Source organism: Lipophrys pholis (assembly GCF_963383615.2).
Source record: "Lipophrys pholis genome assembly, chromosome: 7".
Taxonomy (NCBI): domain Eukaryota; kingdom Metazoa; phylum Chordata; class Actinopteri; order Blenniiformes; family Blenniidae; genus Lipophrys; species Lipophrys pholis.
In genome coordinates this window covers 14,273,019-14,291,314 of record NC_137638.1, presented here as the reverse complement: position 1 = coordinate 14,291,314, position 18,296 = coordinate 14,273,019, and the positions used below count along the sequence as shown (strand labels likewise).

The 18,296-nt window shown below is 43.3% G+C and overlaps 1 protein-coding gene across 2 annotated transcripts in view; it reads left to right on the top strand.

Annotated features, from left to right (window-relative positions):
- LOC308112341 (zinc finger SWIM domain-containing protein 6-like) overlaps positions 1 to 4,229 on the top strand; it is a 46,723-nt gene extending 42,494 nt beyond the window's left edge. Inside the window, exons 11-14 of one of the 2 annotated variants that reach the window (XM_080467795.1) lie at positions 423 to 580; positions 1,103 to 1,266; positions 2,625 to 2,706; positions 2,850 to 4,229. In XM_080467795.1, coding sequence (XP_080323921.1) covers positions 423 to 580; positions 1,103 to 1,266; positions 2,625 to 2,706; positions 2,850 to 3,715 — 1,270 coding nt within the window. In that variant the 3' untranslated portion in view covers positions 3,716 to 4,229. The remainder of the gene's footprint in view (positions 1 to 422; positions 581 to 1,102; positions 1,267 to 2,624; positions 2,707 to 2,849) is intronic. The other variant, XM_080467794.1, reaches the window with a different exon arrangement.
- The last annotated feature ends 14,067 nt before the right edge of the window (positions 4,230 to 18,296 follow it).

Here is an 18,296-nt window from a genome sequence, read left to right as displayed (position 1 = left end):
GTGACAAGAAGTGAGTTAATACTTCCTGAACATTTAATTTCCCCCACATCTCTCAGGTTATGATTGATTTATAGATACTGTATTAATCCCAAGGGAGATTCAAGTATTCAGCAGCTTAAATACAGCGACAAAAAGACAAAACAGGCATGTTAGTAACCACATTAAAATTAAAGGTTAGTATATACTATATACTGAAGAAAACGCTAATTTTGAAATCTATTAAAAAGTGAATATACAGTAGACAGAGTGATTTAAAGTAGTAGCAAGAAAACAGTCGTAGGAAACTACATAAGGTACACAGACATTCTGTCCCAATTGTCTTTGTCTTTCATTTTTGAAATAGATAGACTTGGTTTGTTTCTGATTGAAGTATAAGTATCCTGCGGACTGACTTTGCTTGTTTCTCCATGTTTCTCCGTCAGGTTGCCGGTGTTGGAGTCAACAGCCTCGTCCGGAGACCTGTCACGACCTCACCATATCGTGTCCGTAGTGCCCAACCGTTACCCGCGCTGGTTCACCCTCAGCCATATAGAGTCTCAGCAGTGTGAGCTGGCCTCCACCATGCTCACTGCTGCCAAAGGTACACAAACAAAAATATACACTAAAGCAAGCGCCGAGCTGTTAGTTCTATTTCACATAGTTAAAGTTATATTGAAAGCTTTTTTGTCTTTTAACTTGATCATGCGCGTTTATAATTGAAGTCGTGAAGGGAAGAAAGAGTGGGGTGCACTTTGCAAGGGTGGCGATCAAGGATCGAACCCCGCTCTGGTCCGTGTGTCCCCAGTAGTGCGGATTTCTTAGTTATTTAATTCTATTCCCCCTGGAAAGGGGATTTAAGCTTCTTCACCACCATTACATTCATTTTCCCTAAAACATGATCTTGTAAGTTGTTGATTTTGAATACAATTGATATTATTAGACAAAATGAATGTGCAATGAATTTAAGATGTAGTATTCGACTCTAACGTATTCTTTTTTTTCTGAACTGTGAGGAAAATCAAGGATATATGGCGACGGCATGGAAAATGGAGTTTGTCACATTTTGTATTGAAAACTAAGAAGGGTCACCCCTAAGCCGTTCCTGCACTCATCTGCTTTCCAGGTGACAGTCGCAGGCTGGAGACAGTCCTGGAGTCCATCCAGAAAAACATTCACTCCTCATCGCACATCTTCAAATTGGCACAAGACGCGTTCAAGATCGCCACTCTCATGGACAGCCTTCCCGACATCACACTTCTCAAGGTCTCTCTGGAGCTGGGACTGCAGGTTGGTGTCTGTGTACATGGCATCCCTTTGTATTATACGCGCCTGTGTACATCAAGCTTTTCTATTCTACACGCTAATACGCTCACCGCTGTCTGTGGCAACGATGATTTACTCCTCCAATCGCAAGATAATTTTTCTCGCAGGAAAACTTTGCGGCTAAAAGAGGACGGGCACATCGTAATGGTTCGTCCGTGTCAAAACCATGTTTGTGTCCATGAAAGGGTCGTAGTCTGTTGTTCATGAAACTGAATTTTTTAAAAGGTTATGGTGGCGTTATTGTCCCGGAATACGGGAACTACACAAGGGAGCCGTATCGACACCACAGGGTGCATCGTTCCTGTAAAATAGCTCCATATTCCACGGCTGTTATACGACCACGCAGAGCAGTCACCAGACCTTGTGACTCCCATGAGGCGTCTACCATATCATTAAAGAGGCAACTTTGTGGATCCTTTAGCTTTGTGAATATCCAAACATGTTTGGATAGCTGAACGTCTGACGACGACTCAAAGGAGCACATTACCGCTTTCTTGCTGCGGTTTTGTTCACCTCGAGTTGATGCTCACTGAGTGGAAACTGAAGCAGATGCGATGTTCTTTAAATTCATTTTGATCCGTTTTAGTGTATAATGGTAAATAAGATGGGTTTGTCATTAGTTGCGAGTTCTGACTCTTTGACTACCACATAAAAGATGCATTTCTCAAGCTTTCATCACCAATCTATTAGATAATTGCTCATTTATCTCTTAATCTTAATCTAAAATTCCTAATCTGTGCTAAATAATTGATTGGAAATATATTTTCAGATCAAATTCCCTTCATTTACTCACTTTCTATAAAACACTATGAACTGTTAAATAATTCATTATGCATTCCAGAGCATTTACTAATTCTGGCTTTAGAAGAAATGTTTTGTTCATTTGCAGTTGTGACGCATACGCGCGGTAACTGAGTGTCTGCTCTGCACCAGCAGCAGCGCTGGCATGAGACATGGCTCAGCGCTGGCAGGGGTGTGTAACGTGGGATTGGCCTCTAAAAAATGTCAATCAAATCTGGTTCATGCATCCGCTAATTTGAAGAGAAATATATGCAAATATATTAAATTGCCTATGACTCTGAAAATCATTTTTGAGGTGACTTAATTGGCAATAATATTCACAGACACGTGCTTGTCTCATAAATGGTGTTTTAAAGGAGTTACTTGCAATATGTTATACAATATAAGGTGCAGCCAGTACACCATTGAAATGGCAGTTTGTTAGTATTTGGTTGAGATGGTAGGACTCGTTTCACTTTCACTGTATGCTCAGCAACTCGGCTATCGGTGCATCTGCTTCATAATGTGTCCGCTCTCCTCAGGTGATGAGAATAACTCTGTCCACGTTAAACTGGAGGAGGAGAGAGATGGTCCGCTGGTTAGTCACATGTGCCACAGAAGTTGGTAAGTCACCACCACTGCTTTGTTTCTTTGTTCTTTTATTTATTTTTTTATTTTTTTAATGTGCCGACCCGATCTGTTGTGTGTGTGTGTGCGTGTGTGTGTGTGTGTGTCTGCGTGTGTGTGTGTGTGTGTGTGTTTACCAGGTGTGTACGCACTGGACAGCATCATGCAGAGCTGGTTCACCCTCTTCACCCCCACAGAAGCCACTAGTATTGTGGCCACCACTGTCATGTCCAACAGCACTATCGTCCGCCTCCACCTGGACTGCCACCAGCAGGAGAACCTGGCTTCCTCCGCTCGCACCCTCGCCCTGCAGTGTGCCATGAAGGACCCCCAGAACTGCGCCCTCTCTGCCCTCACACTCTGTGAAAAGGACCACATTGCCTTCGAGACAGCCTACCAGATTGTACTGGACGCCGCGGCGACGGGGATGAGCTACACGCAGCTGTTCACGATCGCGCGCTACATGGAGCACCGCGGCTACCCGATGCGGGCGTACAAGCTGGCGACGTTAGCGATGGCTCACCTGAACCTCAGTTACAACCAGGACACGCACCCAGCCATCAACGACGTCCTGTGGGCGTGTGCGCTCAGCCACTCGCTGGGTAAGAACGAGCTGGCCGCCGTCATCCCGCTGGTGGTCAAGAGTGTGAAGTGTGCCACTGTGCTTTCGGACATTTTGCGGCGGTGCACGCTGACCACGCCGGGCATGGTGTCGGCGCTGCACAGTCGCAGGAACTCTGGGAAGCTGATGTCACTGGACAAGGCGCCCCTCAGACAGCTGTTGGACGCAACCATCGGGGCCTACATCAACACTACGCACTCGCGGCTGACACACATCAGCCCACGCCACTACAGCGAGTTCATTGAATTCCTGGGTAAGGCCCGGGAGACTTTCATGATGGCTCACGACGGACACATTCAGTTCACCCAGTTCATAGACAACCTGAAACAGATCTACAAGGGCAAAAAGAAACTAATGATGCTAGTGAGGGAGAGGTTTGGCTGAGGGGGGAGGCCGGGGGTCGCCAAACACTGCCCCTCCCACTCTAGTACTTTTCTATTAACTTGAGTCTGCCTTTTGAACTTCTTTTGGACTTTTTAGACAAGTAATAAGAGGGATGTGACTTGTAGAATGAAGCAAAAAGAGGAAAAGATGACAAAAAAAAAAAAATCAACAGAGCCACATGCGGTATTATTGTTCTTGCTGTTGTTATTGTTATAAACATTATTGCTATTATTATTATTAATTATTATTATTGATAATATTATTACTACTATGTGTACAGAAGTGTTTTTATTTTTCAGAAGAGAGGAAATTTGTCACATTGTGAATGTTGTGTGTATTTCTCTACATGTGTGAGACGGAAATGAAAAGTGAAATGGCTTTTTTTTTTCTTCTTTTTTTCTTTTTTTTTTTTTCCTCTATTTTTATGATTTGAAGCATCTTTTTTCCCTTTTTCAGTGTATATTGAGTTACATGTTGTCAAGTGGCTGAAGCCCTTCTACGATAGCGCTCGTGTAAAAACAAAACAAAAAAAAAACAAAAAAAAAAGAAATGTAACGACGAAGAAAAATTTAACGTCTCGGCATCCTCAAAGAGAAACTAAGGCTTTAAAACCACACAGAGCACCTCCTCCCTCTGTCCAGGCCCTCGCTGGTGGGCGCTGGGCAGCACTGCACAGTTTAGCTCGGCACGGCACCGCTTGGGTTCGCACTGACAGAAAGCCGCCATCAGCATTTCTTCAGACACAGCAGCAGCAGAAGCACTTGAGCAGCCATTAGTTTTCTCTGGGTTCCCCGGCATCAGCTTCATCACACACACACACAACAAGGCGAACTGGTGTTGTTCTTATGGTTGCAATCTCGCCCGCCTCCGCAACGAGTACCTGCTGAAAGCAGAGGACAGTATGCAGGTGCTGCAGCGACGACTCATCAGATGAATTAATGAGTATTAATGTTACATTGCTGTAATGTATCACAGCCGTGATTGGACGATCCAAGCGATCCAGTCGAGTCAGTTGGTAGCTGAGGAAGTAAACCCAGAGGCAGACGACTACCTCATGATGCGGTATTGAACCTGCTCCCAGTTTTCCGGTATCGTGACGTTTATCAGCTGTGATTGCTGACAGTGTTAATTAAACAGGGGATTCACTAGTGAGACCAAGGTAAATGAACTTTAGAGTCAGATTCCCGCTCGGCGTCTCTGTGCTCGGCTCTGCTGTACGCCACCACTCCCGGCATCGATACTCGCGTCCCACTATCGCAAAGATAAAGATTAAGATAGAATTGGCTGCAATGCACTCCGAAAACAATGTCTGTCAGTCCCCTCATCTCTACCGCCAAGCATTCGTCGTAAGTGATTCTCAGACTAGGCCAGTTGTCACTTCCCTCCGTGCATGTGAATCATAGAAATTAGACTTTCTACTGTTATAGTTCATTGTGTGGAACCTTCAATAATTGTCAACCAGAACGTTCTCAGGGATTTCTCTACACAGGAAAAAAAAAGAAAAAGAAAAAAAAAAAAACAATAGGTGGAACAAATGAACGACTGACTACAAGGAAAAAAGACAAAAACACGACACAACATGAGCGAGCATTTATTGTACTCTGTATATATGCCATAGTATATGTCTGAATATGGAGGATCTGAAAGTATATGTTAACTAATTTATACAGAGTATTCTATGTAATGTGAAATACTTGAAGCCGCTGTAGTTTGCTCTCTCTCCCGCTCTTCATCTCTTTCTCTCTTTTTGGTCTTCTCTTTTTATTTCTCCTCTCTCTTTCTTTTTTTCTTTGCTAACAACAGAACATATCAGAAGGACTAGTCTGACCTTGTCGACAGTTTTTTTTTTGTTTTTTTGTTTTGTTTTTTCAAATTTGGGACTCACAAAGACAACGTGTTCGTGCTCGAGACGCTGGATCCCGTCGCAGATGCAGGTTGAGTCAGATCGGTGGAGGTGGCGGCAGAGAAAAGGTGGAGTTCAGGGGAGGTGGACACCCAATGCAGGATTCCCTTAAAGCACTTATTTATGCATGTAAGCTCTGTTCTACTCGCTCACTTTTCCGGGGGATTTTATTGGAACAACAATGTGTTTCGAACAGAAGCGATCGCAGATAAATCTGAGGAGGGAAAACAAATCTTGTGATTTCCATGCATTTGAAAGTATCTCCTGCCTGCCTCGCGTTGGAGGATCCATTTAATAGTCATAAAATGCAGCCAAGCTCACGTTGATAATTATGCACAGGTTGAACACATCAGCATAACTACTCAAGTTCTTCTTGAGACTGCGTCTCCTCAGTTCTCCCTTCACACGCTGCAGAATTTCCAGTGTCTCCTCTGCAATGCTCAGCTCTCCTGTCATTACTTGCCTTTTTTTTATTTTTTTTTTTTATTTCCTTCTTCTTGTTAGTTTCTATGTTTTTCTTTTCAGTGCATCTTTTTTTTCTATCTTGTGTTGATGAAAGATAAAAGCAGCCTTTTCTCTTGCCTTGTCTTAACGCTTTAAAGTAACCAAACAGAAGATCTTATCTAACAACCAAACGCGTTCTAAGAGGTGAGAGACAACCAACCTTGGTCCCAGCTTTAGTGTCCTTAATTAGTAAAGTGAATGGCTGTGTAACTCATGCTTTAACAAAGCAATTCCTCACGTGTGTTTGGTGGGAAAAAAAATACGTTGTCCAGTGTCTCTTGTTCTCTTCAGAAACAATTTCCTCTGAGTCTTTCTAGCTGTTTTTATTTGATTTCTTTTTGTTTGTGTAGGAATCTTCTGCTCTCCCATTTTATTTATTACAATGACCCATGTATACATGCTTATGAAATTAAGATTTGATACACCGATATCAATTTATTTATGTAACTAAATCACTGTTTTATAATCTTGTTAATGAGTCAATAATTGATTTTTTTTTGTTTTTTTTTGTTTTTGTTTTTTTGTTTTAATAAAAGTTAGTTTTTTTGAAATGTATATGCATTTTCTCTCAAAGCTGATTTGTTTTGTGTGCTGCCAATAGGGGGAGAAAAAAAGGCCTTTTTTTTCTCCTCCCTTTTCTTACAGCTGCACTTTTGCAAACTCTGTCATGGATCATTATGGGACGCGTTCCGTGAGCTCGGAAGCGTGCGTCGGTTGGTGTATCAGTGAGAGGCGATCAGTCGGGGTGGTTCAGATCTCCATCAAACAGCGGTGTCAGAGAGAAAAGGCAGAGGGGGATCACTCTCGCCGGCAGCAGCTTTCCCGCTGTCATCTCAGGCGAGCTGACGAGGAATATGAAATGTATCAATTGATATTCCCATGGTCTTTGTAGCTTCTGTCAGGCAGCCAGGCTCAGCCAACCACAATAACCTGTTTACATGCATCCAACACTGACAGTGGTGCCACCGGATGACTAAATCAGTGTATGTAGTTTGTCAAGTGTGTGTGTGTGTGTGTGTGTGTGATTGTGTAGACATGTTTTTGTATGTGTGCTCCTTCTTGTTTGCATGCCTGTATGTGTGTCTGCATGTGTTTCATTGTGTGTGCATTGCCTGTGTGTATGCATGTGTGTGTGTGTGTGTGTGTTCAGGCCTTTAGGGAGTGAATGGGAACAGGTGGTAGCTCCAGACTACAGGAGCTCCTGACAGCAGCAAGGTCCCCAGACTCCCAGCCCCTCATTAAACATTGACACAAAAACACTGCAACTGTCTGTGTGTGAACAGTAATGAAGCGCAGACGGCTACACCGGTATACACACGGCAACTTAGCACAGCACGAGCTCCCGGCCCGCATCCGTGTGCGCGCGCACATGTGTGTATGCCGTCCATCTGTGTGCACCCATTAATGAGGTGCATTTGTCCACAGAGGTGTCCACTTAGATATTGAGGAATTTGTCAGGTTTAGCAACAGAAGCACCGGTGTGCCGCCAGAGGCCAGACAGGTCTGTCCATTTGTTATGTGATGGATGCCTGCCTGTGAGAAATAGTGTATATACGTGCGTGTTGAGGAATAACAAAAAACAAAAAAACACACCAATGCATGTGCATATAAACACACACAAACTCACTTGTGTATGTGTGTGTGTGAGCGCAAGACCACTTCCTGTGTGTCCGACCTGTGCTCAGGTCCCTGCTCAGTTCCAGTTGGTAATGACGTCCCCTGGGTGCAGCTGGTGCAGCAGCCTCCTCCAGTCTGTCTCACTGTATACTTCTAATGACATCATGATCACACACTGGCCTCTTTCATGCCAAAAGCCCTCTTCCTCACCATCACCATCAAAACTTTCCGTCTACAGCGTTCACCATCTTTCTCTTTGACTCCCTCTCTTTCTCTCACACACACACACACACACACACACACACACTGCACAGCGACTTCTCAACATATCAAGCCCTTGACATTTTCCCGTTCATCTGTTATGATTCATATTTTCATTTATAGGCGGCCACGTAAGAACAATTCAAGTTGCGGGCAAATGATGCAAAGAAAAAAAATGTAGCGTATCTCAAAATTTGATCAGCATATCGAGGCAACAACTTTTGGACAAAGGAGCATTATTCCAGTCAGAAGCTATTTGATCTCGTACTGTCAAAATTCTCGAGTTGCCTCGTTCTAGAAATATTCATCCCCAACTGCAAATTTAAATGGCATGGTTTTCTTTTTACGATATCAACAATGTAAAACACATGACCCTCCTGAACATTTCAACAATACCATGTGTGCATTTCGCAGCTGTCAGTTATTGTCGTTTAAGCTTTGTTTTTCTGAGCTTTGTTCACAAGGCACTTGTTTTTCCAAGATCCTTAGAAAAGCAGATGTTTGTTATTTTCTTAACCTGTAATCCAAGTGCAGAATTCTTGATAGCAGTCTGGTAAACTGATGTTTGTTCGTCTTAAACTCTTATCTCACAGGGCTGCAACACGTTGGGAATGGAATCTGCAAATGGAGTTTTCAAAGTATCATGAAAACTTTGCAAGGCTTTGTAATTACGAGTGAGTTACAGAGCAATGCAAATATGTTGCTTGAATCGTCTGGTCTTCATCCAACAACTTCTGCTCTTCTTTTATGAGCCACTTTTACTTAAAGCCTGATAACAAAATGATGACTGGACTGGGACGGCAACGGTCATTTTTATGACTCCCTAATTGTTTTTGCAAAACTGTTGCCTGTTCCAGCCCAATAGATGTTTGGAAATTGATGGATGATGATGTTGCGTTACAGAATTGGTGCAAATGTCGAGGCAAATTTTTTGTGTGACCAGCATGTTAACGCCGGGCAACTTTTCACCAAATTTCTACCTGAAGTCTGTGTGAGATTCTCGGCGCACTCATGCAAAACATACAAAGCGCCAATTCAGTGGGACTCCGGGATAAAATTGAATCTAATTTGCATTTTCCTTCTTCAATTTTGTGTCTCCAGCTCGTTGTGAGTTGTCACAGCCCGATATAACAAAGGCTTTACTCTGTATGTCCATAAACGTGCTCCTCTCCTCCTCCTAATTGCTTTGCTGTAACATGCTTTACAGGACTGCTTTAAGCTGTGGCCCACCGTCCTGGACACCCCGGGCCCCGGGGAGCCACGGTTCTTCATGTTTAGATGTCACTTTGCTCCAACACACCTGATTCTAATGAGGGGCTCGATATCGGGATTCCTCCAGAGCATCGTGATGACACGTTCATTAAATCCAGGTGTGTTGGAGCAGGGCTGCAAAGTACAAGTAAATGAACGGAACACTCCCATAACCCTCCACTTCCAAGCCGGCGAGAGAACCAAAGTGACTGTGAAAATGCAAACGGAGGATTAAAAAAAAAAGAAAGACAGAAGTGAAAGCCCCTCATTAGAGCCAGTGTTTGCTTTGTTTATTCTAGACTACTGTAGAAACATGGCAGCAGAAGGTTTTGGGCTTCATGGAGCAGGACCCACCAAGACACAACCACTCTTAGTTACACTAATGAAAACAAGAGTTTTGAAAACTGAATTCCATCACTGCCAAAAAAGGTCCCCTCTAAAATCTACACACTGGTTCTTTTTAACGCGCCGTTCAGGCTGCAGCTGTGTCACGCAATTTGTGGTAATATTAGATTTAAAAGTGGCTTTTTGACTTGAGTAAATATTCTATTCTTGCACGGATACAGTAGACATCTGTGGGTTGTAAAAAAAAAGACTGTGTAGGTTGGCATTTCAGATGGTTTAAAATGCTGTAATACCCATGAGCCTGTGCCACCACTGCAGTGAAAAACAAACCACTAATAGTAGAGAGTCCAAGCACCTCCTGGGCTCTCATTGTTACAACTCGGCACATAACAGTGACTGGGAGGCGCAGAATTAATCCAGTATCTAAAAGTGACCCCATTTAAACCGTTAAAACTTTTGTGCAATCTCTTCAAATCAGAAGCTTTAGTTTTTGTTCTGTTTTTTGTCAAATGAAAAAAAAAAAAAAAGAAAGCGGAATTGCGACTGGATGCAAATATGTTGTTTGAGTCCTTCTATGAGACGTTTCCTAGACTTTATAAATGTCTTTTAGAATTGCCTGGTGACGGAGCAAGTTAAGCCCTGAGTAGAGGAGCAAGGACCAAGGTGCCATGAAGGGCATCCACCTTCACATCAAACCATCAAGTGCCTTCAGAAGTATGAAATACAGCGCATCTCTTGTCACGTCTCCATGACCGTTCATTTGGTATCAAAAACATGTTCACCGGCAGAAGTGCGTTCTTTGGATCCCCCATAATCTAACTGAGTTTTATTCTCATTCTCCAATCATCCCTTACAGTCTTCCAATATGGTATTCAGGACTGGCACCGTCTATCGAGGAAAAAACATAAACAGTATCTGAAGAATGCAGTCTATGCTCTTTTAACTCGTCCTCTTTCTGCAAAAGGTCCTGGGCCTTTGTGGTGCATTGAACTTGTTATCATTACAGGAGAACAAGAAGAGGATCACAGACATGTGTTCTTCAGTGCAGCCTGCAGCACTGGCCTGGCTACCACAGGGACTGCCTTCCTTTTCCTCCTCTTCTTACAGAAGGCCGTTGGAGTTTGATCTCCTCTCTCCCCCTCCATCGGCCCCGAGGCGTCTGATTAAATGCTAATTAAAGCCGTTAGCGCTGCTATCACTGCTGCTAACTCCTCTCTCTCTGTCACGGAGATTAATGCCCCTCGTTCATCATCCCACCTCTCCCAGCCTGAGTACCTGCCCGGCTCGCAAAACCTGATCAAGTCATCAGCCCCAGAACCCCTTTCCCCCGCCCCCCTCCCATCGCACAAAGATGGACGAGGGGTTTAAATTTTAATTTGAAAATTGCCCTCAATTACTTCTGTGCCGACCACTTGCCGGAGCTTCTCATGTGGTTGAGTGGGAAGGGGTTACAGCAGCGGGTCAGTGGCCATGATGAGCGATAAGGGGACATTAATAAGAAAGGCAGAGGTTCATTTAAAAGCAGAAAGGACAGTGGGAGCAGCTTTCTCATTATTTAACTCCCCCAGCTTTATTTAAAGGACTTTATTTAAGGATACCAAGTTAATGTGTCCTCCAGGACAGACGGTTAAAGCGGCTGACAGAGTGAGAAAGTTACGGCCATAACTTACACCCTGAGCACACACTGTGGTGCCATCTTTTTTTTTTTTTTTTTTACCTCTTTTGACATTCTCGCCGTTTTCAGGCAGAGCAGAACGAGCCTCGGAGGGACATAAAATGTTAGAACAAAGTTACACACATCATTTAATTTTATTCTTTCACAATTTCTGGCCCACAAATGTTTTATTGGTTCCAATATCTGTAATCATTATAAGCTATTGGAATATATTGAGCTATGTATAACAAGTCAGCCAATATCATTTGAACTGCCACCAGACTGGAGGAGATGAGCCCCGGAATAAGCAGATACTCTACAGGGTCTAATCTGCTGTTTGTTTTACATCCATTGTTTTCACTGAATTGCACTCAGGACTCTTGAATGATATTAAAAGAAGTTGTTTGCTGCTTTAAACACCTTCCAGAAACCAGGTGATACGGGGATATGCGGCAATATCGCCCAGTTGTTTTTGAGTAGGTCTTTATGAATATACAAGTAAATTTAGTTATTGTGGTGGAAAGAGTCTTCCAAAGGCAATAAACAACAAAACATGCATGGATTTATGTACCTGTGACCCAACTGATCCCTTCTAAAAAAAAAACTTTTATTTCTACTCTCATTCCTTCGCCAGCTTTCTGTCGGACGCCTGTCCAAAGGCTTTAAATCTGCTGGCCAATGTTTATAATGTCACAATGACTGCTGAGGAAATGGAGGAAAAACCTTCTTCACTCCTCTTTTCCTTTTCTAATATATTTCACGGACAAAAACACACATGTAAACAGAGACTATGCGTATGTAGAGTTTGACTTGAATAACCTACAGCATGGCAAAAAGATATGTTAAAGACTCCAATAACGATGGAGGTGGAATATGAGCTGAAAAGGATTTCATGCCAACCAACCCCATTCCTTTAGCCTTACCGAGTAGTCCTCAGAGTCAAACAAAGGTTCATATTCCAGGTAATGTGACATTTAATAGTGTGTGCAACATGCTCTGAGTACATGGGGCTGCGGGAATATACAAGACTATAGTCAGAGAGGAAAGGCTTCACACAGGAGATGACTTTAACATTCCAGTGCTGGTTGATTAAAAGCCTAAATGAGTAACAGCATAACGTCCCCCACTCACTCCATCATTCCTCTGCTACTTTTTCATTTTTTTCCCTATCCGGCAGCAGCAGGCACAGTGCGTCCGGCTCACGGGAACAAAGAAAGGGGAAGAGACACCGGGAAAAAGAAGGATGGAGCGACAGGAAGAGGGGCGAATGAGAGCATATATCAAGGCCGTTTTCACTGACATTTGTGCTCTCGGTGTGGAGAGCTACTATGAATATCAATATGAACCCATAGAGAGGCAACATAGTCTTTTTTTTTTTTCCCTCCCTCTCCTCACTGGGCTATTCATGCACACAAGAAATCTATTCAAGTCAATGTAATGGCCAGTCTCTCAGCCTGTGCATGGCTGTGTGAACGGCGCTGCCTCGGCTCCACATTTTCTCTCCCTGCTCACGAGTGTGGCTGGGCCTGCAATGGTGAAAAACACTTTATGTCAAGTGCAACTGCAGTGAACACTACAGTATGTAAATCAGATTGGATTAAATGTTTCCATGAGTTGAGCTTGACAGCAACCAATCAGCAACAGCTTCCAACCAGCACTTTTCTCTTTACAAATGTTGATGTTTTCACTCTCCTCTCCTTTCCTCGCCTCTCCTCTTCCTCTCCTCTTCCTCTCCTCTTCCTCTCCTTTTCCTCTCCTCTCCCTTTTTCTCTGCCGCTCAGAGATATAGAGTCAAAGGGATGCAAATCTACCCACTTCCTTCCTACCCTCCCCCATCTGCAAACACAGATAGCCCCAGGCCAGTCCCAGGCCTTTCTATATGCAGAACCAGTGACAGGAGTTACGCACCATTCTTTCCCCCCCGTAACAAACTGTTCCCTCTATAACAAGCTGCAAAGCCTTACTCTCACTGGGCTGTACGTATGAAGCGGTGTGATTGGTTTCGTATGGTAATAATAACACGGGAATACTGTGATGGCTGCCGCATCCTTTTTGCATTTGGATCTTTGCCGCCTCCTTCTTTTCTGTCTGTTTTTCCTTGCTCACCTTTGTGTGTGTGTGTGTGTGTGTGTGTGTGTGTGTGTGTGTGTGTGTGTGTGTGTGTGTGTGTGTGTGTGTGTGTGTGTGTGTGTGTGTGTGTGTGTGTGTGTGTGTGTGTGTGTGTGTGTGTGTGTGTGTGTGTGTGTGTGTGTGTGTGTGTGTGTGTGTATGGACTGCTGGATTCAGGCTTATTACTTTAACTTGTCTCCACCCCCAGCGCTAATCCCTGTCTTCTTCTGGGAGGGATAACAATAATACAACAAGATCCAGAGGTACTAATGAAATCCTATCAGGTTCCTGAATGTCAGAGAGAGAGAGAGAGAGAGAGAGAGAGAGAGAGAGAGAGAGAAAAGTGTATGAGATATTGATTGACCAATGCAAGAGAAAGATAGGGGGAGTGAGAACCAAGAGACATGCAAGGAAGTCTTGTTATGAACAGAGAAAATAGTTTCTCAAAATCAAAGTGAATGAACAAAGAGAAGGAAAGTGAAAAAACATGAGAGAGTGAAATAAAAATTAGCCCAGAGAGAAGGGGAGCTAAGACTGGATCCAGAAGTTTGGTAGGAAGTACTGAGAGAATGTTTTCTCTTCGGTGACTGAGCATGCATCGGCTAAAACACATCAGCTCTGACTTCAATGGGTTTCAGACTCAGACCAATTCTCCCTGTGCGTCTCCGCCAGACCCACCATTCGCCCCTGGGATTGAATTAGGCCTGCCCCATTATACAGTTGCCATGGGGACCCTGACACCTCCACTGACGAAGTGAGAGCCACGCAAGGCTGAGTTGCTGATCAGTGTGTGTGTGTGTGTGTGTGTGTGTGTGTGTGTGTGTGTGTGTGTGTGTGTGTGTGTGTGTGTGTGTGTGACTGTTCACTCCTACCTGTGTGTCTGTGGATGTCACTCAGTTTATGAATAGTGTAAAAACATGGAATAATAACACATGCTAATACATATGCTGATATACACATGTGATTTTTATATGCGTTGTTATGTTTCTGTTTTCAGATGGTGGTTGAACCAACGCGCATACAAAAAGAATAAAATGATATCCTCTTCATTTTGAAAAGACATTACTGAATTAAGAACATTGAATAGTCATATTAAAGAAAGAAAGAAAGAAAGAAAGAAAGAAAGAAAGAAAGAAAGAAAGAAAGAAAGAAAGATAGAAAGAAAGAAAGAAGTGACAAGACCAATCAAATGGTTTTATTCATCACACTGATATGACATCTTTCTGTTCTCAGCTGAGAGTTCCAAACTGTTTTGCTCCTCTCCGTCTCTGTGGTAAATCCCCTCAGTTATTACTTACACCATAAGAATTATACCAAAACCCAAAATTGTGCATCAATTCGTTTTCACCAGGTAATGCTGTATTGGGAAAGTCAGAAACTTTGCCTGTCCAGTTGTGAGTTGTGCACAATTGATTTCATTGAAGCTTTTATTTTGTGTAAATAGTCGCCTCCTGGAAAATATTGTCAGAGTGATACAAATAAATTAAAATGGTGTGATTGTTCATGTGTCCCAAAGTCAAACTAAGCCTCAAAATGTACTTGAAAGAAACCGCAATGATCTTTCAAGACAAAGGAAATATTAAACTAATGAGAATTCAATATGTTTCTCTGGTCAAGTTCTGTTTTCATGTATTTTATTCTCAGAAAATTGTGATTGGTTCAGTTTTCTGAATAATCGTTTTGACCATTACATACCCGTTGTCATTGTTTAGGGAATTCCCTGAAGAAATAAACAAACCTTTTGTATCCTTTTTTCTATCATTTATATTATTTGGGCATTCCAAAAATAAGCGTAATTTATTTTGCTTAAAGTTAGGATCCAAAGTGGGATACGGAGGAAGAGTGATGAGATCCCAAAATTATTCAGGTACCGTCCTATCCTTTCCTATTCCCCGTGGTAGACAAATGCAGGTCGAGTTTTTAGTTTTTCCCGAAGAAACATTTTACAGGTTAGTTACGACAATGCACATCCATCTCGAAATGTTTTCACTGTGTCTAAATTTGTTCGCGTGTTTATTTATTTCTCTTACTTCACTCATTTCCCCGGAGGAAAACCAGCGCTGCGGAGAGCCCCGTTATCTCCTCCTAACATCCTCAGTCCACACACAAACACAAACAGTTGGATGGATGCTGAAAGTAGATACCTTGTCTGTCTCCTCGCACTGGAATTTTTGTCACTCGCATAGTTCTAATGGATGGCCAGAGAAAGGATGCCACCCACAGCACCATCTGGCTAATGCCCCGTCCTCTGCTTATGAATTACGCTAAATTGTGCCCAAGAGAGAGAAGCCACATGTTCATTATGAAAGCTGCAGGGGTATTAGAGATCCCCTGAGTCGCGCCAAACGAGCTGCATGTCACAGGACGGTGTGACACACAACACAGTGCCATGAAGCGGGGGGGGGATACAGCTTTCTCTGGATTTAATAGGATGCATTCATCAGGCAACCTTGACTGGGTTCTGATGGAGTTGATTTCCTATTGTTTCAACTATAATGAGCTGTCCTGTCAGAGCTGAGTGCATGCACTACGGGTACATCTTGGGTTGGAGGTGGCACAGTCGACTCGCAGTCAGAAAGCGCTGGACTCGAGCCTGCTGGCTCTCCGGTTCAAGCCGTTCTGTGAGGAGTCCCCACGTTTTCACCAGGTGCTCCAACCGTCTCTCATAATCCAAAGTCATGCACATTTGGTTTTGATTCTTAATTAGCTGTCAGTGTGACTGTCAGCGTGGATGGTTAGCTGTCTGGGATAGGAGCCAACCCGTGACGCTCTTGGTAAAAAGTGAGCAAATATTGTGTATGGATGTTGGGCTGTTTGTAATGTCATGCTATGTTGCAAACCAGAGGAGCTGCTGCAGACTCGTTGCAATGAAGACTTTACACGAATGAATGTCACAGAATAGACCACACATCCAAAACAATATACATAATACAGTACATTCTAAAGCATTGGGAATAGCTCCCGAATCAGGAAGAAAACAGATATTCTTCAACCGACAATGTTTAGAGTCGGTTCAAGACCAGTGTGTGATTCAGCCTTGAGGATCATTGCACATCAATATAAAAAGCCATTACACAAATGCGCAATGATGCATATTCAGTAGGTGATTTCACTGGGTTGTCACAGTGGTGAGTTACCTCCGAGTTACTGACACGGCCTCTGACAGTGACTCCACGCTTCTTACTCTCACGTGTGTTTCAAAAATGTTTCTTTCCGTGTATTCTAAGGCAGGTTTTCATCGTAGAGCATCCCCTGCACTTCACACTTTCACCCTCATTCGCTCATTCACACACGGGTGCTGATAGGACTGCCACCCAGTGTGCTCACACGGCATTGGTAGCTCCTTGGGGTTCAGTGTCTCACCCAAGGACACAGGGACAGAAACTAGAGGATGATGCTGCCAACTTCGCAATTGATGGCTGACCCACTGTGGATCAAGGCCCAGGAGAGAACATAAACCCTGTCACACAAGGTACATTAAATCAATCAAACAGCGCAAATGATCCTTTTCCTTTATATGTTTTATTAATCCCTTAAATTTGGCATCAAGATTTTGAAACTGAACATTTAGACGAAAGAGTGTCTGTAATATATGTATATTTTACTTCTTGATAGCAAAAAAAAGTTGGTTAACATGAGGGGATCTACATCAACATGGGTTGATGCAGAGAGTCTTACAGTCTGGTGTTAGAAGTTTCATTAACCCTTTCATCTTTCTCAACCTCCTCCTTGTGGGCGTGGGCCTCCATAAGGAGAATATCTCTCTTCCTCCTTTTATTCCAGCTCACTATGACCAATATAAGGCAGTGTCACAGTAAGGAATAACTATGGGACAAATGATGACCTCTGGGGTCAATTTGGAAAGAGAAAAAAAAAAAAAGACAGTCTTCAAGTCTTCAACTGAAATACGGTGGCCATTTTAAAGCAAAATGCTTACAACAGCAGCCAGTATACTCAAACCACCATTAGGTGTCTTTATCTGTGTCTGGACCATCATGAGACCAGCCTAACAGCATCTGTCAGTCCCTGCAAAAACTCCCATGGTACCATAAAAGACCGGGCCTCCTCACTAAAGGAGCTGAGGCAACAGAACCCTGTGGGGACCCATAGGAAGGTATGGAGAGAAATAAAATGATCTGCTGTGTTTTTTTCTTTTTCTTTTTTTTTTCCATTCCACCACAGTGGTGTGCGCCATGCATCGCCATGAAGGCAGATGGGGGAGGTGGAGGTGGAAATAAAACATGCATGAGTCGCCTGCAGCCCAGGAAAATAATTACTGTCATTTAGCAGACATGTAGAGGAGAGCAGCGCAGCCCAGTTTGCCCACAGTATACCACCACACCGCCTGCATACCGATGAACTGGAGGGGAAGCAGCGAGGTGGGATGCTTCAGAGCGGGGAGGGGGTTGTGTGAGAGACGAGGGAATGTTTTCTTGTTTGACGGTAATAGATGCTGTAGTTTATTTTTGGGCATGTTTTCATCTGCCAATCAGTGATGACAGATTTCTTACATGCTGCACAAGAAATTAAAACAATGGGGTTTTCCGTCTAAATAGGAGTTTCAATCTCAACCTCGTGGAAGGCTGCTCTCGCTCCAGGAGTCTCTAAGGACAAAAGAACTCCAGTATATTTCTTTAAAGATCAGAGAAAAAGTTTTGACCTCTGTGTCTTGACTGAGACTAAATCATATGCTCCTTCGCTCTCTTTTACTCTGTCACTCTCCTTTTTTTTGGGGTCCTCCACCCTGCCTTTATTTTTTTCCACATCTGTCCATCTCTTTCTTTTACTTTACCACCTTCTCTTCCCTTTTTTCTTGCCTGGAGTCAGACCACAGACACAAATTTATAGGAGGTGGAGGGATGCCAGTGGAGGTCAAATGCGTGAGCGGCTTCCCGTCTGCCTCCCCTATCATTCTTTATGGCTGATCTAGTGGCGGA